This window comes from Meles meles, chromosome 2 (genome assembly GCF_922984935.1).
Source record: "Meles meles chromosome 2, mMelMel3.1 paternal haplotype, whole genome shotgun sequence".
NCBI classification, from domain to species: Eukaryota; Metazoa; Chordata; class Mammalia; order Carnivora; family Mustelidae; genus Meles; species Meles meles.
Window position 1 is genome coordinate 29,397,207 of NC_060067.1, and position 23,658 is coordinate 29,420,864.

A 23,658-nucleotide genomic window follows, 5' to 3' on the forward strand; every position below is an offset into this window, starting at 1 on the left:
CATTTGCAACAAGAGGATGTAATCACACACACACAAAAATAACATGTTTTCTTAAAATAATTTACAAGGAGGGAAATAAAGGAACAGTGAACATTTAGAATAAAAAAGAGATTTTAGATATTTTATTAGTCAAATGAAATGTGTGTACCTGTTTGACCTTGACAATAAATTATGAGCAAGAAAAGTTACTTTAGCTCCTCTAAGTGTTGGTACATAGCATAATAATAGTACATAGTTCATAGGGTTGTGGTAAAGATCAAATATGACAATAGAAGTAGAGTACTCAGCATAGTATAATCTCAACTATTTACATAGTTGGCTTAGCATATTTATATACTCAGATATTAGTATAGCAATCATGCATGGTATAGTTTCAATTATTTATATACTTTGGTATTGGCTAAATTCCTTGATACAACTGCTATCAATATTAAATGCTGAGATGGGTATCACTTAATTTTTATGTGCTTACAATATGTCCACACAAGCCTAAATGACACTCAACATACTTACAAGGTCCAATCTGAGCCAGTATTGGGCCAAATGGATTTTCACTATTCATTCCACTTCCCATTCTCACATGGCTCCTCAAAACCACCTGGCCCCAAGCTCGCCTTTGGTAGAAGATGCAGGAAAGAAGCATTGTGAGTTTTGGAAAGAAAAACCAAGGCAAGGGTTAGGAGGGAAATGCAAAAGGAAAGGCAGTTTTTAGGAAGGTTAAGTATTCCACTAAATATGATCTCAGAATTCAGTCATTCCATGCCTGCCATTTTCAGGAAAGACAAACACTGTCTTTCAGCCTCCACAGGGTCAGGCCTTAGAGAGAATCAGTGTTTTCAGCCAGCTGGATCATGTTTGGACAAGAGGCAGAACACATCTGGTCATTAATAGTGATAATTGCTCTTTGGTTAAGAGCCATCATTTAGATATAGGAAATGTTGCAGCTGACAGCGATTGTGAGTCAGGTGACTGCATTCTACAAATTTCCATTTCAATTTTTCAAACATTTATTTGGTTTGAGAGAGGGGATCAAAGGTTAATAAAATAAAGTTCACATTTTCAGCAGATAGATTGGTATCAATCTTGTTGGTATCACAGGAAAATAATCCTAAGGCACAGAAAGATATAACATCAAAAGAGAATTACAAATTCATGGGCTTACGTGGCATTAAAGCAAAGTAAGCCATCAAATTGAGAGAGTTTTTATCTGGTTAAAAACATTGTGAAAGTCTTCATGGAGAAAGTGGAATTTCAGAAAGGCTTTTAAGAAAAAGGATTAAGATGGGAGACAGTGTTGGAGTGAGGGAAAGAGGGTTTGGGGATAGAGAAGGGGGAACATTTCACAGGCCCTAAGTTTTTCAGATAAAATACAGGATGCCCAGTTAAATTTGAATTTCAGATACATAGCAAATAGTTTTTTAGTATAAATATGATCTATTTGGGTCATATATTTGGGTCATACTTGAGTTTGAAACACCCTGGATGTGTTTAGAGAAACAAGTAAGTTGTTTTATAAAGATTTAGTCTTTGTAGAGGAAGGAAATGTGTAATCATGTGGGAAAGTTGTTTTGGTCACATACAGAAGGTTTTAGATTACAGACAGAAGAATAAAAAGATGATTTTATGGAGACTGAGGAGAAATTTTTTTTTCCTGTAGAAGTGATATGGTCTAACATGCACCGTAGGAAGAATAAGATGGCAGTGATGAGAACAAGAAAAACTGAGATATAAAATGGGCCAGGAAGTGACAGTGAGGATGTTTATTTAGACAATGGAAATGGTTTGTAAATGGACATCGCTGAGATACAGCAGAGCAGATATGATGAATTGGATCTCAGAACAAAAAGAGGTGTGGAGTCAAAACTGCCTACAAGTTTATTCCAATTGACTTGGCAGATGACGATTATATAAGGAGGAGAACCCAATTTTAGAAAACAAACAAACAGATACTACGAAATAGGGGTCATGTCAGGAGGATCTGGCCAGGTGGGCATCCAGATACAGACGCTCAGGAAGCAATTCCAAATATTTTTCTGAACTCAATAATTTGGAATTTTAGATATGTAAGCTGTCACATCAGTGAGTTGGTCAAACCTCAAGGAATCCCTCTAATTCACCATTAGAGGCAAGAGAGGAACCAGTGAGGGAAGGGGAAAAGGACCAGAAGAACAACGATAATGAAAAAACAACACCAAGTCTTGGAAATCCAGAAGTCAAGGTCAGTCACCACTCTTAAATCACTCAGAGAACTCAAGAGTATAGATTGAGAAGCAACAACAGATGTGCTGGTAATTTTGGAGAGAGTTGTTTCAGGAAAGGAGCATGGGTGGAGCCATGGTTTTGGAGACTGAGGAGTAAATGGTGAGGGAGTAGAGGAAACCAAAGATGTGAGATGCAAGAGGACTGGTGTTTGAGGACAAAACCAAGGGAAGGCACCAGTGCGGTCTAAGACGGAAGATCTGCTAAAAGAAGGGAGCAAAGTCTGAAAAGAGTGTGTAGCAATGAAGTTAAATGCCTATGTGGAGAGACTGGCCTTCAAAAGAGGAAGAAATCATCCTCAGAGTTAAATGGAAGGGAGGAAAGACCGAAGTTTAAGGATTTGATGTATGACTCTGAAGAACTTGGTTGTTTAGTCTCCACTTTTAATTAAGAAAAGAAATGCCATTATGTGTTTTGAAAGGAGCACGGTGGAGTGGTCATGGGACATGGACATAAGTTTTGGACTCCTGCCACATCTTAGACATCTTTTAGTTAGATCTCGAGCAAAATGGAGGAGGAAGTAACAGTGACTGCGGTGTTGCTCCGTGGTATAATGCATTTTGTCACAGCAGAAGTAACATGGGAGCAAAAAGCTTAAGGAATGGAGTCTCTTCTGTGTGCTGAGTGCCTGTTGCACAGCAGCCTGGCTCCTGCAAAAGCCCTGGTCTCCCATCAGACACCACTCCGTTAAGTGTTAACACAACTGTGTGGCATTCTTGTGTGTCAAGTCTGATTTGACATAGTTGACAAAAATAGAAAAGAAGCAGTTCTATTCTTGTGATTATGGGATACCCAGTTAAAGGGACTTTCAGGTACATTCAGAAAATCCCACTGATCCCATCAATGCTAAAAACAATCCATTAGTGTATGGTCTCATTTCATAACTACTATCAGCTGGACTGACGGAAAGAGATAAGGCAAGAATTTCTTTCTCCTCATTATCCAACTCTAAAATAAGCATAGCTATGAATATGCCAATGCATATGTTATATGATAAGGCTTTTCTAGTACATGTGCTTAGGAAGTAATATATGACAGTTATTCTTGAAAAGGCAATTACAAAGAAAAAATGCAGATTGTCATTTCTGAGACTAGGAAGTGTTATATCAGAAGAATTAAAATAAACATGCCTGAATATATAGGACCATAGAAGCAATGGAAGTTAGTTTTGGAAGGGAATTTAGGGATAATTTTATGCAATCTCTTCCCTTGAAGACTGAGGGATCTGAAGCCTAGAGGAGGAAATAGCTTACGGAGGAGCACAATCTAGTTCAGCCACAAGTCTTTTAATCCCTAGTCACTGTCACAGTGACAAATTTCTTTTTTTTTTTTTAAGATTTTATTTATTTATTTGACAGAGAGAGAGATCACAAGTAGGCAGAGAGGCAGGTAGAGAGACAGGAGGAAGCAGGCTCCCTGCCGCGCAGAGAGCCCCATGTGGGGCTCGATCCCAGGACCCTGAGATCATGACCTGAGCCCAAGGCAGAGGCTTAACCCACTGAGCCACCCAGGCGCCCCAGTGACAAATTTCTATCAGGCTTCTGAGGAATTATTTCCAGGTCCATAATAGTGAACATATGGCATAGACTGAGCACTCAATGAATGTTTTCTTAATTATTTACCTTGAGAGAGGGAGAGAGCAAAGGAGAGAGAAAGAGAGAGAGAGAGCACTGGGTGAGAAGGGGGAAGGGCACAGGGGTATGGAGAGAGTGGGGAAAGAGTTTCAAGCAGACTCTCCACTTAGCATGGAGCCTGATATAGGGCTTGATCTCAAGATCCTGAGATCATGACCTGAGCTTAAACCAAGACTTGGATGCTTAACTGACTGGACTGCCACCCAGATGCACCGGAATTTTTTTTTTTAATTGGACAACTGTATCTCTGTTCTGGTTATTGATGCCCCAGGGAATTAGAGAATCACCCTCCATGTGCAGTTTTTCCAGCACCTAATAAGGTTATTATATAAGGCACAATGACTTTAGAAAAATATAATTTAAATTTACCATGTATTAACATAATCATTATTTCATAAGAATGTACCAGGGATTATTAATCCATTACTGCAGATAATAGAACTAAGACTCAGTAAATTTGTATAACTTGTTCAAGGTCAAACAATCAGAGATATTGGAGTTTGAGCCTATTTTTGGTCCTTTGACTCCAGGTGTTATGTTTTCTTTGCTGTATCTTATGGTTTCTCCAGGATGTTTATAACATCCAGGAAAATAAAAACAAACCTGTGAGGGAAGAGGTAGGAAAGAAGACAAGGGAAGAGAAATACCAGAAATGGTGTGAAGCTCTTATAGAGAATGCTGCTGTCAAAAAGAGATCAGAGTCCACATAATAAAGGAAGGATTTGTGTTTTCCTTTGGGAGATCCATTTGGGGGCTCCAAGCCTATGTTGGCTCCAAAGAGGAGAAAGCAATGTTGTACAACTTGAAAGGAGGTGTTGACTTCTAAATGTGTTTGAAAGGCAGTTGGGTAGGAAAAGTACACATATGGGTATCAGGGTACCTGGATTTTAGTCCCAATTCTGCCATTACTTTCTTGTGCCCTTAGAAAAGGCCCTTCCTAGTTTGTGCCTCAGTTTTATCAGTTTATAATGAAGTGTGTTCAACTTCATGGTCCTCAAATATTTTTCTTCCTTTCCATCAATTCCCATTGGTAGAGGCTACCAATAATTTGAGAAATGCCTGAAATGACTCTGTAAACTGAGAATGTAACCCACTCTCTTGCCTGTAAAAAACACGGTTCCTTTTTCTTTCAAACAAAAACAACTTTTTATACATTCTTTATTAATCACATATAGTGATTATACATGTAAATGATTAGCTTACTAAGTTGGGTTATGGAATTATTCTCCCAGAATATTTTATAAGAGTAATTTGTGCCTTTATACCTTGGTTATATCCAATAGAAGTTTCATAGATGACAAAAAATTACAAGTGATTTCCAGTGTATGAATCATCGTTAATGATCACCACTGATCTTGAATTAGTAGATTTTGTCAGTAACTATCAATACACTCATGGGAATTGTTGGTTTATTTTACTGTTTTTTCTGAGATACTTTTAGGTCAGAGATTTTAAACTAGAATTGAAAGCTCTTGGGGTACTGAAAAAGTGGAGAAATTACAAATACTATTTTGCAACTAATGCTGCTTTATTATGCAAATGAACTCCAAATCTATCAACTAAATAATCAACCACTGGGTTAAGTTCAGAAGTTTTAGTGCTGGGGCGCCTGGGTGGCTCAGTGGGTTAAGCCTCTGCCTTCGGCTCAGGTCATGATCTCAGGGTCCTGGGATCGAGCCCCACATCAGGCTCTCTGCTCATCGGGGAGGGAGCCTGCTTCCTCCTCTCTCTCTGCCTGCCTCTCTGCTTACTCGTGATCTCTCTCTGTCAAATAAATCAAATAAAATCTTTAAAAAAAAAAAAAAAGAAGTTTTAGTGCCGAACTTAGTGTAGAAAAAAAGTACAGTTGTTTTCATTTGCATATTTGTTTCGGATATTCATGAATGAATAGAAATTGTAACATTTTATCCCTTACCTAGAGTGTTAGCTTGGTGTGGAAGGCATGCAGAGAATTTTAGGGGGCTTATGAAAACTCTAAAATAATGGGAAAATGAGTTTGTGAATATAGCTCTCTCCAGCTTCTCAAAGGGACTTTGAAAGGTGACAATACAGGTTAAAGAACCACCACTCTACATATCCCCCAATAACATGCCACAGTTCAGGTATTTCTTTGGTAAAATGGGAAGCTGATTTGGATTATAGCTCTAAAATTTTTAATAAACCCTTGGGACGCCTGGATGGCTCAGTTGGTTAAGCGGCTGCCTTCGGCTCAGGTCATGATCCTAGCGTCCTGGGATCAAGTCCCATATCGGGCTCCTTGCTCGACAGGGAGCCTGCTTCTCCCTCTGCCTCTTTCTACTTGTGCTCTTTCTCTCTCTGTCTCTCTCTCTGACAAATAAATAAACAAAATATTAAAAAAAATTTTTTTTAATAAACCCTTAACAAAATCAGGGTTAATAATAGACCACAACAACTATGTGATACCTCTTCTATACTTGAGTCTTAAAAAGTCAAATAAAAAAAATAAAATCCACTATAGTGCAGAACATTTTGATATAAATTAAAGACAACCTAAATAAATGAAGGTATATCATATTTGTGTGTTAGCATTTTAAGATATTCATTCTCCCCAAATTGATCTATAGAGTCAAGGCAATCTCAATTACAATTTCAGCAGACTTTTTGGGTAGAAATCAACAGGTTGATTCTAAATGCTATAGGAAGAAGCACAAGGCCTAGAATATCCATAGCAATATTAAACAATAAGTACAGAGTTGAAGGATTTACACGATTTTATGATTTACCATATAGTTATTATAATTAAAATAGTGTGATACTGTTCGCAGATAGACACATAGAACAATGGAACGGAGTAGAGCCTAGAACTAGACTCCCACTTATCCAGGCAAAGTTACCAAAAACAATCTGGTGAGAAAAAAAGAATCTCTTCAGTAAATTATACAACTGGATATTTATATTTATATGGAAAAAATTGAACCTCAACCCTTACCTTACATGAAACACAAAAATTAATTCAATATGGATCATATACCTAAATACAAACATTAAGAGAGGGATTTAAGGGAATGAAAACACTATGAATCTTCTCAAAATCACCACAAAATATTTTCCTACTTCTTTAAGATATTGTTTCCTAATTCTCTTTCATAATTAAGTAGTCTATACCCAATACTTAGAATACATTTCAGTTCAACCTGGGTGGCTCTGAGATAATCAAGCAATCAACTAAAAAAAGATTGAACTTCTACAATAAGTTAGGTATAAAATTTGGCAAACATACATTTTCTTATTACTCTGTTTATTATTGGACGTTCAGGGCAAATAGTTCACTTACCTTTGATGAACAAAGTTGTCTAGATTTAGCTCTATTGATTTTCTTTCTCCAAAAGAGATTTTTTGGTCTTTAATAAAATTTTGTTACAGAAATTAAAGTGTCTATATATTCTCCTACTTGCTTCTCTTCCTGCTGCCCATTCCCAAAAGTAAAAATAATAATAATAATAATAATAATAAAACATAATAACAAGAACAATGGTAATAGTGAACCATGCAACACAAAGTCATTTACCGGAGTCCGTAGAGAACTGTTCCATCAGGATGCAGTCGAATCATTCTATTTTTCACGGTAACCCCATGCACAAATGATTTCTTGTCATTCAGAAAATAGGTGTCTGGCACCCAGAGTTGGTCAGCTACCCTGTTGTCCAACGTGAGGTTTAGTGGGATTCCAGAATAAGAAAGTCTTTTGTCTTTCCAAGACTGCTGGAAATACATGGTGAGTGTATAATCCTGTGAAACAAATGAAACAAGAAATCAAAATTATCATCATCAAAGGCCTTTTGTCATGAAAGTGGTAGTCTGTGATATCGTATATTCTCAGAGACTCACTGTCCTGCTATCCCTGAAGTTACATGTGAATACACAGAATTTTGCACCTCCAATTATAGGCAACCAATAGGTTAGAAGTAACAGAGTAATAATTGAAGACATGCACGAGCGTTCACTCCAATGTAGGGTAAATCCATTGAGTCCAATTTTAAGGCTTGAAGTTAAGGTAATGATCATGGTCATAAAGGTCATAAAAGAAAGTTGTACTGAGAGAACCATGTTCACAAAAATCTACCTCTGGATATTATATTTATGGTACTTTTTTAGAGGGGAATGTTTGCTCAATAATAACTAAAAATTGATGTGCTTAAAAGGAGAGGGTGTTTTCTAAATTGCAAATGCCTTTTGAATGATTACTGCTGTTTGCCTTATAAATGTCATCAATTACCATTCTCTAGATCTTTCTAGCAAGTTACAAATTGTCTCCTGCTACTAAAAAGTAGTTTATAAAGCACGTTCGGATGGAGATATTTATTTGGCTTGAGCATTGATATCAGTGGTGGAACTGCTCAATTATTTCTCTTATCCCATTCCTGCTTTGTTTTAAGAACTGGTTTGAGTTCAGAACTGGGTTTGTACTTGACTTTGTTTCCTCACCTCCTATAAAAGGTAACATTAAGGACATCCCATCTGGTTTTTTTTCTTTTTTTCCCCACACAGATTTCCCCTGGCAGTAAGAGACAGGAATATTTGGTCTCAATAAGTAGATGAAGCTACTAGAGAGGAACCATAATAATTATCTTAAGAGTTTTAGTTGTCTGTTTTTATAGAGTTCTATTAATTCAAAGTGTAATTGTCCATTAAAAATGATACCAGTAAAATCATAGACTTTAAGATGTGAGTCCCAATGTAATAAAACCAGAAAATTCACTTTTTCTTTTCAAGGATATTTATCTGTCAACAGCGACTGTTAATGCTTTAGCAGCAGTTAAGAAAACACTGGATAACTCCTGCACATCATCTGTGTACTACCATCGTTGTATAGACCACTAATCACATCATGGCTTACATCTGGGCACACCGTACTTTATTTAGAACATTTTATGGATCTATATGCATTTCTGAAAACTTCAAAATATAAGACAATATTCATTCTGGATAATGAGTTCCAGTATCCTTTAACCATTACAGTCAAGAACACACTGTTTACTCAGAAGGCATTGTGCAATAATTCAAAGCCGTCCTTTCTTGTTCATTAGCTCTTCACTATCAATCACACAATATTAATCACACACACCTTAAAGGTCTAAAAGCTCCTTCCACTTTACCTGGATTTAACCAAAAAGAAAATGCACAGGATTCTATACAATTCCCTTGTCCCCTGCAACTATTCTCATTTGCATCGTCTTCAATTTCTTAACATAACATCTTTTTGGAAGAAAAATGAACTGGGCAGACTCTCGGCCTTTGAGTTCAAAATACGTTGATTCTAAGATCTACCACATGGAGAGCTATGTAATCATGAGTAACTTAATCCCCTGTATCTCAGATGCCTCATTTAAAAAATAAAAATAATAGCATTTACTGGCTTATTATGAACATTACTTGGGAAAATTATGGTGAAGCCACGTTAGAAACTGTAACATGCTAAACAAATATATTATCCTCAAAATTGTTGTTATTTAAGGATTAATATCACACTTCCAAATTACTTTGAGTGTGCACATTCATTTTCATAAGCATTTCTATTTTAAAAGAGGTGGTTATGAAAAAAAGACCTTGAAGGCAGAAGGACCCCACTGACCATGAAAATAATCATTTGTCTGTGATCCATTGCAAGTCTTGGCGTACAGTTCTTATTTGTAATTCAACCAAAGTAGGAAAATTAATAACTAGCCAAAGACAAGTTAATGTAGACTTTGCCATTGTGATGAGCACAGTCAGCAACAGATTACATTGTTTCAGTATTCATGTCCAATGGTCATTAGCTTCCAGATCTTCACAAGTGGGACAAGGGATTTCCTCACCACGAGACCATGGGGCAAAATCCTTATTCCACTTTTTCTTCAAAAGAGTTTTAATGTGTGTTGGAGAATGGCCTATTCTTATAAAGTAAAAGGGTTGTAATGGCGAAACAGTACTCTTAATACCATAATGAAAACACGAGTTTGTGGTAAGTAAATAATGAAGAGTCAAAAGGAGAAAAGAGCATAAACATGAGTAATCTCTGCATAGATTTAAGTAAGTGTGTGTGTCTGCATGCATGTGCGTGCATGTGCGTAGACCTCTTCCCTTCTCTGGAAACTGTTTTGTTTCCTGCAGGGTGAGAACTATATACATGCAGTGAGATCTTTGCTCTACACAACTCCCACTCTGTTTTCACTAAATATCGACTAAAAATCGCATCATCTTCTAAATTAAAGCAGTAATTTACCTTATTTGCAAGAAGAAGTAATTCTGTGAAAAAGTATTTCTGCTTGTGTGTTACATTTGGAAGTGGGTGACGTAGCACGAGTACTCTTCAGAGCTTTTCTTATGTATTGCTAGCATCATCCTAATCTATGACCTCATTCCATGATAAATGGAAATCTAGACATATGAGATTGATAACCTTAATGAAAACTTTTTGAAGATAATGAAAGTAATGATGATAATGATGAACATTATGGAAACACTTAAAATACAGCCGTATCTCCTTGTGTACCATTTGTATTATAGTGCACACATAACAATAATCTCTTTCTCCTGGAGAATGCTCTGTCCTCTGTGGTTTTCATAGCTAGTCACATCTATTATCACATTTTGTTCTCACAACCTTGTGAGATGGGCAAATTCTCTCTGAGAGAATTTATTATTTACATATTTGAGAAGCTATTTACTGTCTTTTAAATAAATAATTCAACTGCATCTTAATAGAAATATTAACAGGGACATCTGGCTATAATAAAATCTATGACTCGTTTTGGTGTATTACATTTTTAGATGGAAAAGAAAGCCTTAAAGATGCTGTATTTTGTCCTCTCATACAACAGATTTTCTATTAATACTTCATTAGTCCAAAGTGCAAGCACTCAAGGAAGGATGGGAAATTTTTCAGAAAGATATTAAAGGTAGAGATACTGTGAACAAGAACACTAAAATGAATTTTATTCCAGATGTGCTTACAATTGTTCAGCCAGCTTTCTCAATTATGTAAGCTACTCTGCGAGAGGAAGAGCGACATATTTAGAAACTATGGACCATAGGGGATTCTCTGACACTGACGCAAATTAATGAGATTAACGGGTGCGAGTTGGCTAATGAAATTGGTCAGGCTAATTCAGGCATGAGAGACTTTGATTCACTGAAGAAAAAGCAAGAGAGAGGATACCAAATCAGAAGTGCTCAATTATACTCCAAAAAGATGTATTTTTTAAAATCTAAAAATGTTAGGGGAATAAGAAAATATTTATTACAAATAAAAATAATTCTTGTGGAGAATAAAGGTCAAATCAGTGGTTTTAAACCCTGGGCGATTTTGCCCGCAGAGGACATTTAGCAATGTCTAGAGACAGTTTTGGTTGTCACAACTGGGAGGAATGGTGTGTGCTACTGGCATCTGTGGGTAGAGGTCATGGTTGCTCCCAATGTAATGCATGACACAGCACAGCTCCCACAACAAAGAATCACCTGGCTCAAAATGTCAATGGTGCCAAAGCCAAGAAACACTGTCTTAGATGAAAATACCTTTCCTTTCAGTATTAGTAAAATACTTCAAAATCCTTTATCACAAAAAAAATGTATATTAACATGTCTACCTGAGCTTTTAACATATTCTGCAAAACTTTTGTGCTAGCGAATTCTGGCATTAGATGGTTTATAATTTGCCACTTTATCATAAGAAATCATTTGGTAAAAATCCATTACCTAGCACTGGAATAGGGAGAAAGAGTTACGTGTTTTATTGAGGTATGCATCTTACCAGAATGAGCTCTGAGACTTTATAGTGGGTTGGAAAAGTGAGTCTTTTATAAGCTCCATCCATGATCAGCACACTTCTTAGGCTAACTTGTCAGGGAGGAGACAAAATATTGCTTTAAGATTAAAGCAATCTGGTAATATTGCATCTACTCAGAATAGTCATATCCCTTCTGGTAATATTGCATCCACTCAGAATAGTCATATCCCTTCTTTTCAAAGTATTCTTAAAAAGGGAATGTGTGTGTGTGTGTGTGTGTGTGTGTGTGTGTGTGTATTAAAGAATCAGTGTTCCTACACACATTTTTATTTTATCTTTCATAAATTTGAATAAACATTATAAAGCATTCCAACCACAGATCCTGTTCCCTGTCAAATATTCATGCCGGGTTTAGTTTTCCCCAAGAGCTGATTGTAGTAGAGCTGTGCATCCTTGCCTGCCAGGCCTGGGTCTCTTCTGTGAGGGAAACTGTCCTGCTGACAACCCCTGATGATTGAACAAGGCCACATTCTATACCTCATGATCCTGCCCTCCTCCCACCTTGGGAACAGAGTAGCCACCTGATTTAAAAGCAGCTGATTCACAGGCAGGATATAAACCTGTGCCTGGTTCAAAAAGAAGAGTTGACCCAATCAGAGCCCTGTCCCAGAAATTAGCTCTTGCATAAAGAGTCTGAGACAGGAGCTGTAAGACTAAATGTAGAAGTCATGACCTAGAACTACGATACACTGCTATTACGCGGTTGTGAGAGAGGAGGGACTATGAATAAAAAGAGGAAGCCAGCCTGCACAGAAAGAAAGAAAACAGAGAAAGATGAAAAAAATCGCCAGCAGACGAAGAGTCTGACATTGTTAGAGAATGAATGACTGAGTTCAGGAAGGCTTTACTTATTTCTAGTTCACATGAGGTGTGGACATGTGGACATGTTTCATACTTCTACTTCCTAGGAGCTCTCTTCGTGTCATTACAATAAATTCCACTTTGCACTGAGTTATTTCCGTTTTTATGTTCGCTGACTAGAAAAAGCCATAATAATGATGCTGATCAACATCCATATCAGAATCTCATTAAGAACAAATTGCACATATTAAGGAAACCCAACAAAACCTCAATCATCTGGCCCATCTTTCTGATTGCGAAAAAGGGAGCTATTATAAGAAACCTGAAACCCAGAGATGTTAAATAGCTGAAAAACAGAAGGGAGACACATTTGGCTTTGTTTATTAACCAGAAGAGCAAAGAGAAGGGAAAGGTACTTTACTTCTCTCAAGACAATCCCCTACCCAACTCAATGACAATTATGAAGAAAATCCACCTGGAGATCAGTGTGTATACTGGCAATAAGTAGTATGGCTCATAAGGTTAGGAAGAAAAACCCCACACATCTTGCATCTCATGCAAAGTTTAGTGGAAAATGGCCTGATAAATAAACCAATTTAAGTTGTAATTGAAATGAACCACACAACATCTGTTTCTAATGCAACCTCCTGTTTAAATGAATGTTTTGCTATCAGTGTCACTGTTAAGTACATTCTGCAACGGAAATTCATCATTGTATCTCCAGATTTGTTGTTGATTTCTAATTTTTTATATCTTGTTAACATCATCTATTCTTATGTTAACTATTAATACATGTTTGTTGTGCTTACTCCTTAGCTTTGTTTTGTTATAATAGCTTTAGAATACATGCATTCTTAATCTCAGGAAACAAACTGAGGGCTGCTGGAGGGGAGGAGGGGCGTATGTGGTATCTGGGTGATGGAAATTGGGGAGGGTGTATTTTGTAAAGAGCACTGGCTATTCTATAAGACTGATGAATCATAGACGTGGACCCCTGAAATATATTATATGTAACATTACATTGTAATAACATTACATGTTAATTAGTTGAATTTAAATCAAACAAATACATAGATAAAATACATGCATTCTCATTGTTTCCAAAGCCCATGTTCTCATTCATGATTTGTTTTTTTTTGCCAACTGCACCCTCATGCTATGCCTCAGAGAACATAGTCTTCTTTACCTTTGTCTCATCCTAAATAGCCCCATTTTGTTTATCCATCTGTGTAGTCAGACTTTTATCAGTCTTGTGCTCTGTTCTGAACAATTCTGGAATTCATCGGCCTCGTGGGAGAACAGAAACAGTGAGAGTTATGGGCCTATACCAAAACAGAGGCCCCTCAGAAGATCACACGGACACACTGTGACACATAAACATGTAAGTACACGGCTGTGACAACTGGAGAAAGCGCTTGGGTTCTGAAGCGATGGACCGCATAACACCGTTTGAGATAGACTGTACAATGTAAGAATTCTGCCATTCTGCCCGCCTGTACTCTCTCTATCTCTCTGACAAATAAATAAATAAAATCTAAAAACTTGAAAAAAAAAAGAATTTCAGCATTTGTAATCTCATAGCTACTGGAGAAGCTATAAAGATTTATTGCCTTTAAAAATATAAAAGCATTTTTTGAAAACTTGTGGGGATGCCTGGGTGGCTCACATTTTAAGCATCTGCCCTTGGCTCAGGTCATGATCCCGGGGTCCTGGGATCAAGCCCCACGTTGGGCTCCCTGCTCAGTGCAGAGCCTGCTTCTCCCTCTCCCTCTGCCATTCCCTCCACTTGTGCTCTCTGGTTCTGTCTATCTCTCTGTCAAATAAATAAACAGATAAAATCTTAAAAAAATGCAAAAGCATTTTTTTCTATACAAAAACATCCAATGTCTTAAAATGGATATGATAAAATTAATGTTTCATACAGTGATAGTTCAAATGTCTTATGTTCTAAAATCTGAATCATCAGAGGCTCAAATAATTAGAGTTGTTTCTCTAGTAAGATATATTGAAATGTTGGACCTGGAGTGGGAGAAATTTTCTAGAAACTTCTGGGTTAAAAAGATCTTAGGCTATTAGAATGACTGATCCATGGTGTCGACATTGCATGACTGTTTACTATATGCAAAGAATTGTAATGGGGCACCTGGGTGGCTCAGTGGGTTAAAGCCTCTGCCTTTCACTCAGGTCATGATCCCAGGGTCCTAGATCGAGCCCCACATCAGGTTCTCTGCTCAGCAGGGAGCCTGCTTCCTACTCTCTCTCTCTGCCTGCCTCTCTGTCTACTTGTAATCTAATAAATAAATAAAATCTTAAAAAAAAAAAAGAATTGTATTATGCCAGTTGCTGAGGAGAAAAAGTGGAATGATACATTTTTCTTGCCTGCCTCAAGGAACTCACATGTCAGTGGGTGAACTCAGCACTGCCTAGTCCCAAGCCACCCTGCTGTCCTTTGCAGTCATCACAGTTCACCCATCACCTGTATAAAGCAGCTCTCTGCACCAAATTCCCTCCACTTCAAATACTCCGAGAACTCGGAATAGTTCCACTTGTTTTCATTGGCATCTGCCTACTCAAGGAGACAAGCTTATTGAGTAGGAGGATATCAGTTTAACAAGCTCTGGCATTAACCTAGGGAATAGAGAGCTAAGTCAGAGTTGACTTAAAACAGCACGGAAAGGGAGGTGGAGAAGAGGAAAAACGTATGAAGCAGTGAAGTTAGAAGACAGCATCAGGGAGGACCCCTGGGTTTCTGACGGAAGTGAGTAGATAGATAATTTTAAGAATGGAGGATCTGGGGCTGAGGACGACTAATGTATTTTGGGCTGGTTTGTGTTGTGGGTGTCAGTGGCATTTGCACATAGAGGTGCCAAGTATGTAGTTATGGGCCAGGATATAGGAAGACAGGGCTCAGAGAGAAACAAAGCCGTGTGAATCATGAGTGATAGATGAAGTCATGGGAATGAACTGGTTCGCCATGGAGACAGTGTAAGGTGGGAAGACAGAACCCCTAGGAAATTTAATTCTGCAATTAGTCACTCACTCCTTTGAGCCCCCACAACTCTGCTTCCACTTTGATTGGAGTACTTGCAATCGTTTCCCAGTCCCACAGATTTTGAGCTCCCCAAGGGCAAAGGATTTTTATTTTATTTTTTTTTTAATTTTTAGGTCCTCGCATAGCGTGCAGTGGATAGCTGTGCTCTAATATGTTAGCCGAATGTGAATTAAGTAGTGCTCTGTGTTTGTGGTACTGGATATCAGTACTAAGTACATTATTGCAAACTCATCTTATTACATTCCAATTTTCTGAAAAACTTATTATCCTTAGATAATGTATGTAGGGACTTTCAGTGAACTAAAATAATTACTAATCCAGAGTTTTTTCTCTAACTAATTAAGATTAATGGGTTTATAATTCCCACTAACATAGGTAACTGATCAATTTCTGGGAAATGAGAAACGCATATGGAGTTTAAAGAAAATTTGCTCTTTAAGAGTGGATTAACAGTGACTATCTATAAAATGCTAATAAACATTTTCAAATAGGTCAAATGAGATTTCATTGATAGTTATAGTAATAACTTGGCAGTTTTGGAAGTATAAGGCTATTTATGCCAAAGCTTTAAAAATGGACTGTATTCAGTGCAACTTGTGATCTCATTTACAAATTAGTCAATATTCAAAGTTATCAGTAAAATGTAAGATTGGCAATTAATTCATCAGGAGGATAATTCATAAACATTACTGACATTTAAAAATCGCTTAACTAATTACATATGTATGGCACAATAGGTTTTTTTCAAAGTTCCTTAGTTCCAGAAATTCCTAGAAAATTCATGTTTCCATTTTCTCTAATATTTAAGTAAGAGCAGAAATAAAATCAGATGCATGAAAGATCTAGTGGAACATTCAGAATGCGGCAGTTTTGGCTGGCCATCCTGAGTTGAACAATGAATATATGATCAGAATGGTACCATTAGGTGGTATGCATGACAATTCTAGAAAACTAAGGTATGGCATGATCTAAGTTGGGAAAAAATATGAGAATCAGAAAACCAAGATTCTATTAAAACACATGCTACTTAGAAGAAATGGAAAAAACTTTGTGATCATTTTCTAGCCCAGGAAGCCAGTCTTCTCTTGTGAACTATGATCTTGTAATGTGAACAGAGCTTAAAAGAGAGGAGTCAGTAATAAGATTCTATTATGTTTTGTTGGAGGAGAATGAGATCTTAGAAACTCTTAAAATTAATAGGGTGGAAAGAAGAAATTGTTATAGGATACAGAGATATCTCTCTCAAGAGCCAAGTATTTCTAATATCTCTTAGAGCTGTCTCTTACCCTTCTAGGAAGGAATCCTTTGGAAATCTCGGGAGCTTTATTTTCAGACTTTCTAACAGGAAGATGGATTTCCATCAAATTATCCATTAAAATTATCACCCTAAAAGACTATGGGTCATGTCTCTTGGGAGTCCCTGGGGAACTCTAAAAAGACAATGGGTAGCCAAATTCTATTTATATTATATTTATCATGTTTGCTCTCTTACTCTATCCTCTCTTTTCTGTACCATCTTGCTTTGTTTAGTTCTAATTTTCCATTCAAAGACAATCACTATCAACATTTGGTGGCTGCTTTTTCTATCTGTTTTAAAAATAAAAGATCATTTTACATATACTGCCTTTTTGTCATGAAAATTAGTACCTTTTCTCCACAGCTATTTATTTATTAATTTGTCCATTTGTTTATTGTTTATCAAGTTCTCTTCCTCCATCCTACTTTGTTTCACTAACCAATTGGCAGCTTGGTGAGTAGCCTTTTATATGTTTGTTCATACTCATACAATTATCTAGGAGCATATATATATATAGATGTGACTTTTATTGTTTAAAAAATAGCATTATATTATTCATTTTTATGAATCTGTCTTTTCTTTTTTATTTAAGATTTTATTTATTCATTTGAGAGAGAGGTAGTGAGAGAGTGCACGAGCACGGAGGAGAGAGAGAAGCTGGTTCACAGGTGACTCTGGGCTTGATCTCAGGACCCCAGGATCATGACCTGAGCTGAAGGCAGGTGCTAAACTGATTGAGCCACCCAGGCGCTCCAGATCTTTCTTTTCTTAATGACAGCACAGAAATTCTTCCAAATCAGTGGATAGAGATATAACTTATTCCATTTAGTGGATACACAGTGTACTATAGTATAGAAATTAATCATTACTCTATTAATGGTTATTGAGGTTATTTCAGGTTTTTTTTTTTTACAACTAAAAATAATACTGTACTAAAACTCTTTTTGATAGATGGATATATCACAAGTACTGGTATTTCAGACTCTTTTGCCTTACATGCTTTAGAGCTTGATATGACAACTTGCTAAAGTAAATAAAAATAAAACTATAGGCTAATGATGTACTATATATTGGCTAACTGAACATAATAAAAAATAAAATAAAACTACAGCATTCTTCTTTAGTACTACAATTTTCTAAATATTGAACTAAATTCAAATTTATAAAAAGTATTAACTAAGTCAAGCCTTAAACTCAAGTTTATAGAACCAAAAAGCTACATCAATTTCCATACTGGCCATCTCCAGTGGCTCAAACTCATTGAGAATCTGTTCAAACTTCTGTTGGTCTTTGGCTGGATCTGGCTAAAAAGTGACTTGGCAGACACTGCTGCAGAGAAGGACCTTGGCAATGTTATATCATTTACTGAGAAAAACAAAACAAAGCAAACCTCTAAACTCCAGGAATTTCTTTGGCAGTATAGAAAAAGTGGTTTGTGAATTCTAAAGCTAATAATTCTGATGAACTTCATATTCCTCTGATATGGTTTCACAGTTGTCAGTTATACCAAACTAAATAGACTTGCATTAAGGATATAGACTGGACCCAACTAGGAATAAAACCGCCATGCTAATAAACCGATCCATCAACTAAGTCTTTGACAAAAATAGAACTAGGACAGTTGGAATTTAGTTGAGGATTTATTTCTCACTGATCCGATGATCTTAGAGCAAATTTGAAATTCAATCTCCTTATCTGTGTGATGGGCAGAAAAACTATCAAGTCTGTTGGAATGATGAATTAAAAAATGTATGTAATAGTCCTAGAAAACTGTAAAGACTAGTTGATTAAAGAAGAAAAAAACAAGCAGCTTAAAGCATGTCACAAGACAATGCAATTCCTAATACATATTCTCTTTTTCTTTTTTCTTAAGATTTTTATTTATTTATTTGACAGAGAGAGCGAGAGAACACAAGCAGGGCGGACAGTGGGGAGAAGAAGGGAGAAACGGATTTGCTGATGAGCACGGAGCCTGATGTGAGGCTCGATCCCAGGACCCTGGGCTCATGACCTCAGCCGAAAGCAGATGCCTAACCCTCTGAGTCACCCAGGTGCCCCTCTAATACATATTTTCATTCTCTTTAGCTAAGTTATTAATTTCCCCCCTAAATATTTAATAATATGTGTTGCTTATTACTGAATGTTTAGCTGCATGACCAGTACTTAGTAGGGGCTTTCTGTATGTTATATTGTTTAAACCTCACCTCCTTATGCAATTGGAATTAATATTCCCTTTTTTAAATGATACTCTCAGTTTATGTGATGCCCAAAGTGACTCTGCTCAGAAACATCAGAGTTGTAGTCTGAACCCATATCTGACTTTAAGTTCCTAGTTCTTTCCACTCAAAAACAAGCAATGGCTAAGTATGTATCATAAGCACAAAAGGTTTTTCTCCTGGGACATGGCTTTTATCTCTTGACTAAGGCTGACTTCCGACTTGCTTTTTTATGGATGCCGATTAATCATTAACAGTCAGTTCTAATGTAGACTTTTCAGTCCTCTCTGATGTTTTATCCATGACCTTGCCTTCATCAGCTGTTGCCGGTAATGAACACCATGGCCATGCTCTTATCTGTGTGCAGTTGACATCCCCATGGAATGCTAAATACAATCAATTGTTCATCACTGCCCTGGTTCTTCAGATGTTAGCTCAGAGAAAGACAATATTTTTGTTCTCTAACAATCCTCAAGGAGTATAGGAAGTAGAATAATTTTCTTTTGGTCGGATTGTTTTCACATTCAAAAGCCTGCCAAATTTAAAAACTTCCAAGTAAAAGCCTTCTTCATCATTAGCTATGGTAGCAACTATGTTTTCCTTGCTGGCAATTATTTCTAAGTAACCATAAGATGAAAGGCAAACATGGCAAGTTCCTAGAGGTTAAGGATCTCTTAATTTAGGCTGTGCATGCATGATAACACTCTAGGAGAAGAGAGGGAACATACAGTTGTTGAGAGTAGGAGCTACTATGCGTTATTTCTGTGCCTCTATCACCAAGATCATAGAATGCCCCAAACAGAATCATGCCCACCCACACTTAAAATCTAGTCTTCTGTCCACCCCCATTTTCAGTGGGGGGATGATCCTTAATAATCATCCACCCTGTTGATCAAATCAGAAACTAGAAATCTTTCTTGACTTTTTTCTCCGTCTCACCCCATACTAAATAAGACAATAAAACCTGGCATTTCTATTTCATAAAAATATCTCTTTATTCCATTTAGTTGCTATATCTAGTTTGGCCTTTATCATTTCTCACCTGATTAACTGCAAGAGGTTCCTAACTAGTCCTCTGCTTTTCATCTTTTTCTTCCTTAACACCTTTGACAAATGGCAGGTAAAGTGGTATTTCCATTTTTTAAATTGCAGTTATGATTCTGTTGCTCCCAAGGTTAAAGTTCAACAGCCCCTCCATGTTATGAAGATAAAAATACAAATTGCCTAAGGGCAAACGGTGTGCTTCCTCTGTTCTATCTCTTTAGCTGCATTTCGGTACTTGATTCCTTTTCCACTCTGTCATCTGGCCTAGCCGGTCTTCTCTCAGTTCCTCACACACACAGTATTTTCTCTTGTTGTGAAGTTGCCTTGGCCGAGAATATTCACACTTCTTTTGCTTGCCCCTGGCTACTCCCTACTGACACAAGACAAATGCATCATTTTATCTGAGTTAGAAGCCAGAAAATCTGGGTTTGGTCTCTCCTATGGCTCCCCTCAGGACCATCTCTTCATAGCCTGCCTTTCTCTGCAAGGAAAGCTCGCTGGGTGCTCTTCTATTTCCTGCACTGGACTGTAAGCTCCATGAGGACGTATCCATCTTGCTATTTCCAGCGCCAAGGACAGGGTCTGCAGTCAAGGGGGTGTCCGACAACTTTTTGTTGCATGAATCAATAAATGGTAGAGGAAAGGTAAACCCAGAGGCATAGAGCCCTGTTAAAATGGTTAGCAGAGGTGAAATACACTAGGCCTCTGAGTGGGGGCAAAGTAGGAGTTACTACAGAGGAGTAGAGACAAAACATTGAAAGAGAGGGAATGGACTTAAATTGGCTGCTGCGAATACGAGAAATGAAGAAAATAAGACAAGAAATAGAGGAGTACCAGAATTGAGGGAAAAGTTGATATATTTGTGCTGGGTATTAACTCAAAGAGCTAGAAGTGGAGGTATAAGTATTGTAGCTGATAACAAGGCAGCAGATTGGATATCAGGGGCACAGATAAATGTGTCCTCATCAACTCTGTTATAGGATTAAATGAGATTATCAAAGTGAATTTATAGATAGAGGCAAAACAAGGGCTTAGGACAGAAGCTTGGTGCCTATCAGTTGTTCTTTTTCCCACTGGCTAACAGCCAGGATGCTCCTTCAGTGTGTGAATACAGGGCAATTGATCCATCATCACTCAGGGAAGAGACAGACAATTAAAGACTAGGAATAGTCCAAATATCAAAATGTATGGAGAAACCCCCAAACCCATGTTAACAAAATTCCAATATTTAGCTGAGAAACCCATTTTCTTATGTAAAGTAGAAGATGCCAAGGACAAATAAGACTCACTTTTTAAACTATTATTATTTTGTTTATTTTTGGTATGCCTTATCCACCCTCTAAGGGGGGTGTACGTTTCAAAGTTAAGCATCAGCAGCAAAGACAGCCCAGAAAAAGAAATCACCTTGAATAATTTACCACCCAGCCAATCAAATTTCTAATTATATTGTGGAGTCACACTCCAACACATTCCTTTTAAGCATATTTAACAGGTATTAATTTAGTCATATTCAAAGCTCTACATTGTCACTAAATTTTCCTAGATATATTATTTTTTAAAAAAATTCACATGAGAACTTGGTTTGCTAATGAGAATGAATCTAAGGATCTGGAGAAGTGGGTTTTAGAACTGTGGATAATCTTTGGCCAATCAAATTCTCAGACAGTGATCAATTTCATCCAATAAAATGAGGAGATGGCCGAGATCAATGATTCTCACACTTAGTGTATATAATTATTATCAGGACTACTTGGACTACTGAATGTGATTCTAAGTAGCACAATCCTGAAATTTATATTTTTGGTTGGGATATTTCCAAGGACATTATTATGCTATTAATTCTCAAAATATAATTTGAGAAATGGTGACCTAGGTACTCCCAAAATGTTCTTCACAATCCTTAATGAGCCACAGCTATGCTTTCATTAGTCCTATAAAATCTGTTCCTGTCTCTATTTATAATGGAGTTCCTTATTTTATCAATTTCTTTTTGTGTTCTCTTTCTGAAGCAAAAGAAATGTAAACCTGGAAACTTCTCCTAGTGTTGTTCTATACGAAACACAGAAACACATTTTCTGAAATAACAAAAGAGGAAAAGGGAGAGAAAGAGAAAGAGTAAAAGAGAGGGTTTTACTATTTACTTTTAGGTACTGTGTATTTTCCTGTCCTTCTACTTCAATACTTGTAGCTTAACACATTTGTTTTTAAAACATGTGCTGAAAATTGAAACGCTAGCTCAGATGTGAGTGGAAATAAAGGATCAGCAAGTAGTATGGCCACTAAAGTAATATCCGCAAACATAATGCAGATTTTATTTTTGAAGAGCAGCTTGAGTTCTTCCCAATTCTTCATACCTCATCTGTAGCCATTTCCCCATCCTGAATATAGAAGAGACTGAAGGACAAGGGAGGTCTTGTATAAAAATGTCACAGAGAGCCTGAGGAAGAAAAAAAAAAAGCAACTATGCTGATGTATTTTTTCATCTGCATGGAGCAATGTGTATTTTGGTACAGTGTTAAAAATCCTCAAGCGATTTCTCTCATGTCACAAGTTTAAGGAGTTATCTATGAATGAGTCAGCCTGAGAGTTGCCATGGTAACATTCTCATCCCTTTGGAGTCCATCCTCTTCTAATGATGCCGCAGAAATACCTTAGTTTCAGGAGGATCTGAAATTCCTACTACATTTAAATATTCATTATGTTATATATGCATTCCCTGCTTTTGCAAGATTACCTGACTAGAAATCATTTTTAGATTTCTATAAATAGACCTGTTACGTCATGCTCCCTTCTTCCACAAGATGAAAGACAAGTCCATAAAAATCCTTCCTGTGCTCATAGCACAATCAGTCTCTCTCTCTCTCCCCCCCTTCCTGGGTATAAATGTGTGCACGTATGTGTGTAATTGGTGTCCTTCATATTTGAAATATTTGAAGAGGACACTCTGGACAGCAATCATAAGCCCCAATTTTCAAGAGAGTGGTTGAAAATATTTGCAGGCTTGCCACACTGCAACTGCGCATGAATGTAAATGATGCTTTCATTTAGAGTGTTGTCACTATGGGCAACATTGGTGTGGTTTTCTGATTTATATTCCAGAAACGATCTATTTGACAGAATAAAATTGCTTATAGTTGCTATACCTACAAACAGAGAATTCCAGACTTTTTTTTGACAAGCAAGGTTCTCAATAATCTCTCTCAATGTGCTTTTCCAACATCTTTTCCTTCTTGACTACCTGCCTACTCAGGCATATCCTGCTGCAGACACAAATAGCTACTCATTATTTCCTTAACTTTCTTGTATTTTCCCTTACTTCAGTCTTTGGTTACACTTTTTTTTCTTCTTGAAATGAAAATCCCACTTACCTACATGATCAAAGACATTCCCAGTCCCCACACCATTCTAAGTTAATCTCCCCAGCCCCCTACTCTGCTCTTTGTTACTTTCTTAATGCCTCTACTACATTCCACTTACTGTGGTCATGATCTGCCTCCTCACTCTATGCTTTTGAGGTTGTAGCCCATCCTTTATTCATCTTCATGTGTTCACAATATTCAGTGTATAGA

The 23,658-nt window shown here is 37.1% G+C and overlaps 1 protein-coding gene across 1 annotated transcript in view; it reads right to left on the minus strand.

Annotated features, from left to right (window-relative positions):
• Positions 1-23,658, minus strand: part of GABRB1 (gamma-aminobutyric acid type A receptor subunit beta1) — a 399,851-nt gene that overhangs the window by 267,644 nt on the left and 108,549 nt on the right. Inside the window, exon 4 of the mRNA XM_045997484.1 lies at positions 7,423-7,643. Within this exon, the coding sequence (XP_045853440.1) occupies positions 7,423-7,643 (221 nt within the window). The remainder of the gene's footprint in view (positions 1-7,422; positions 7,644-23,658) is intronic.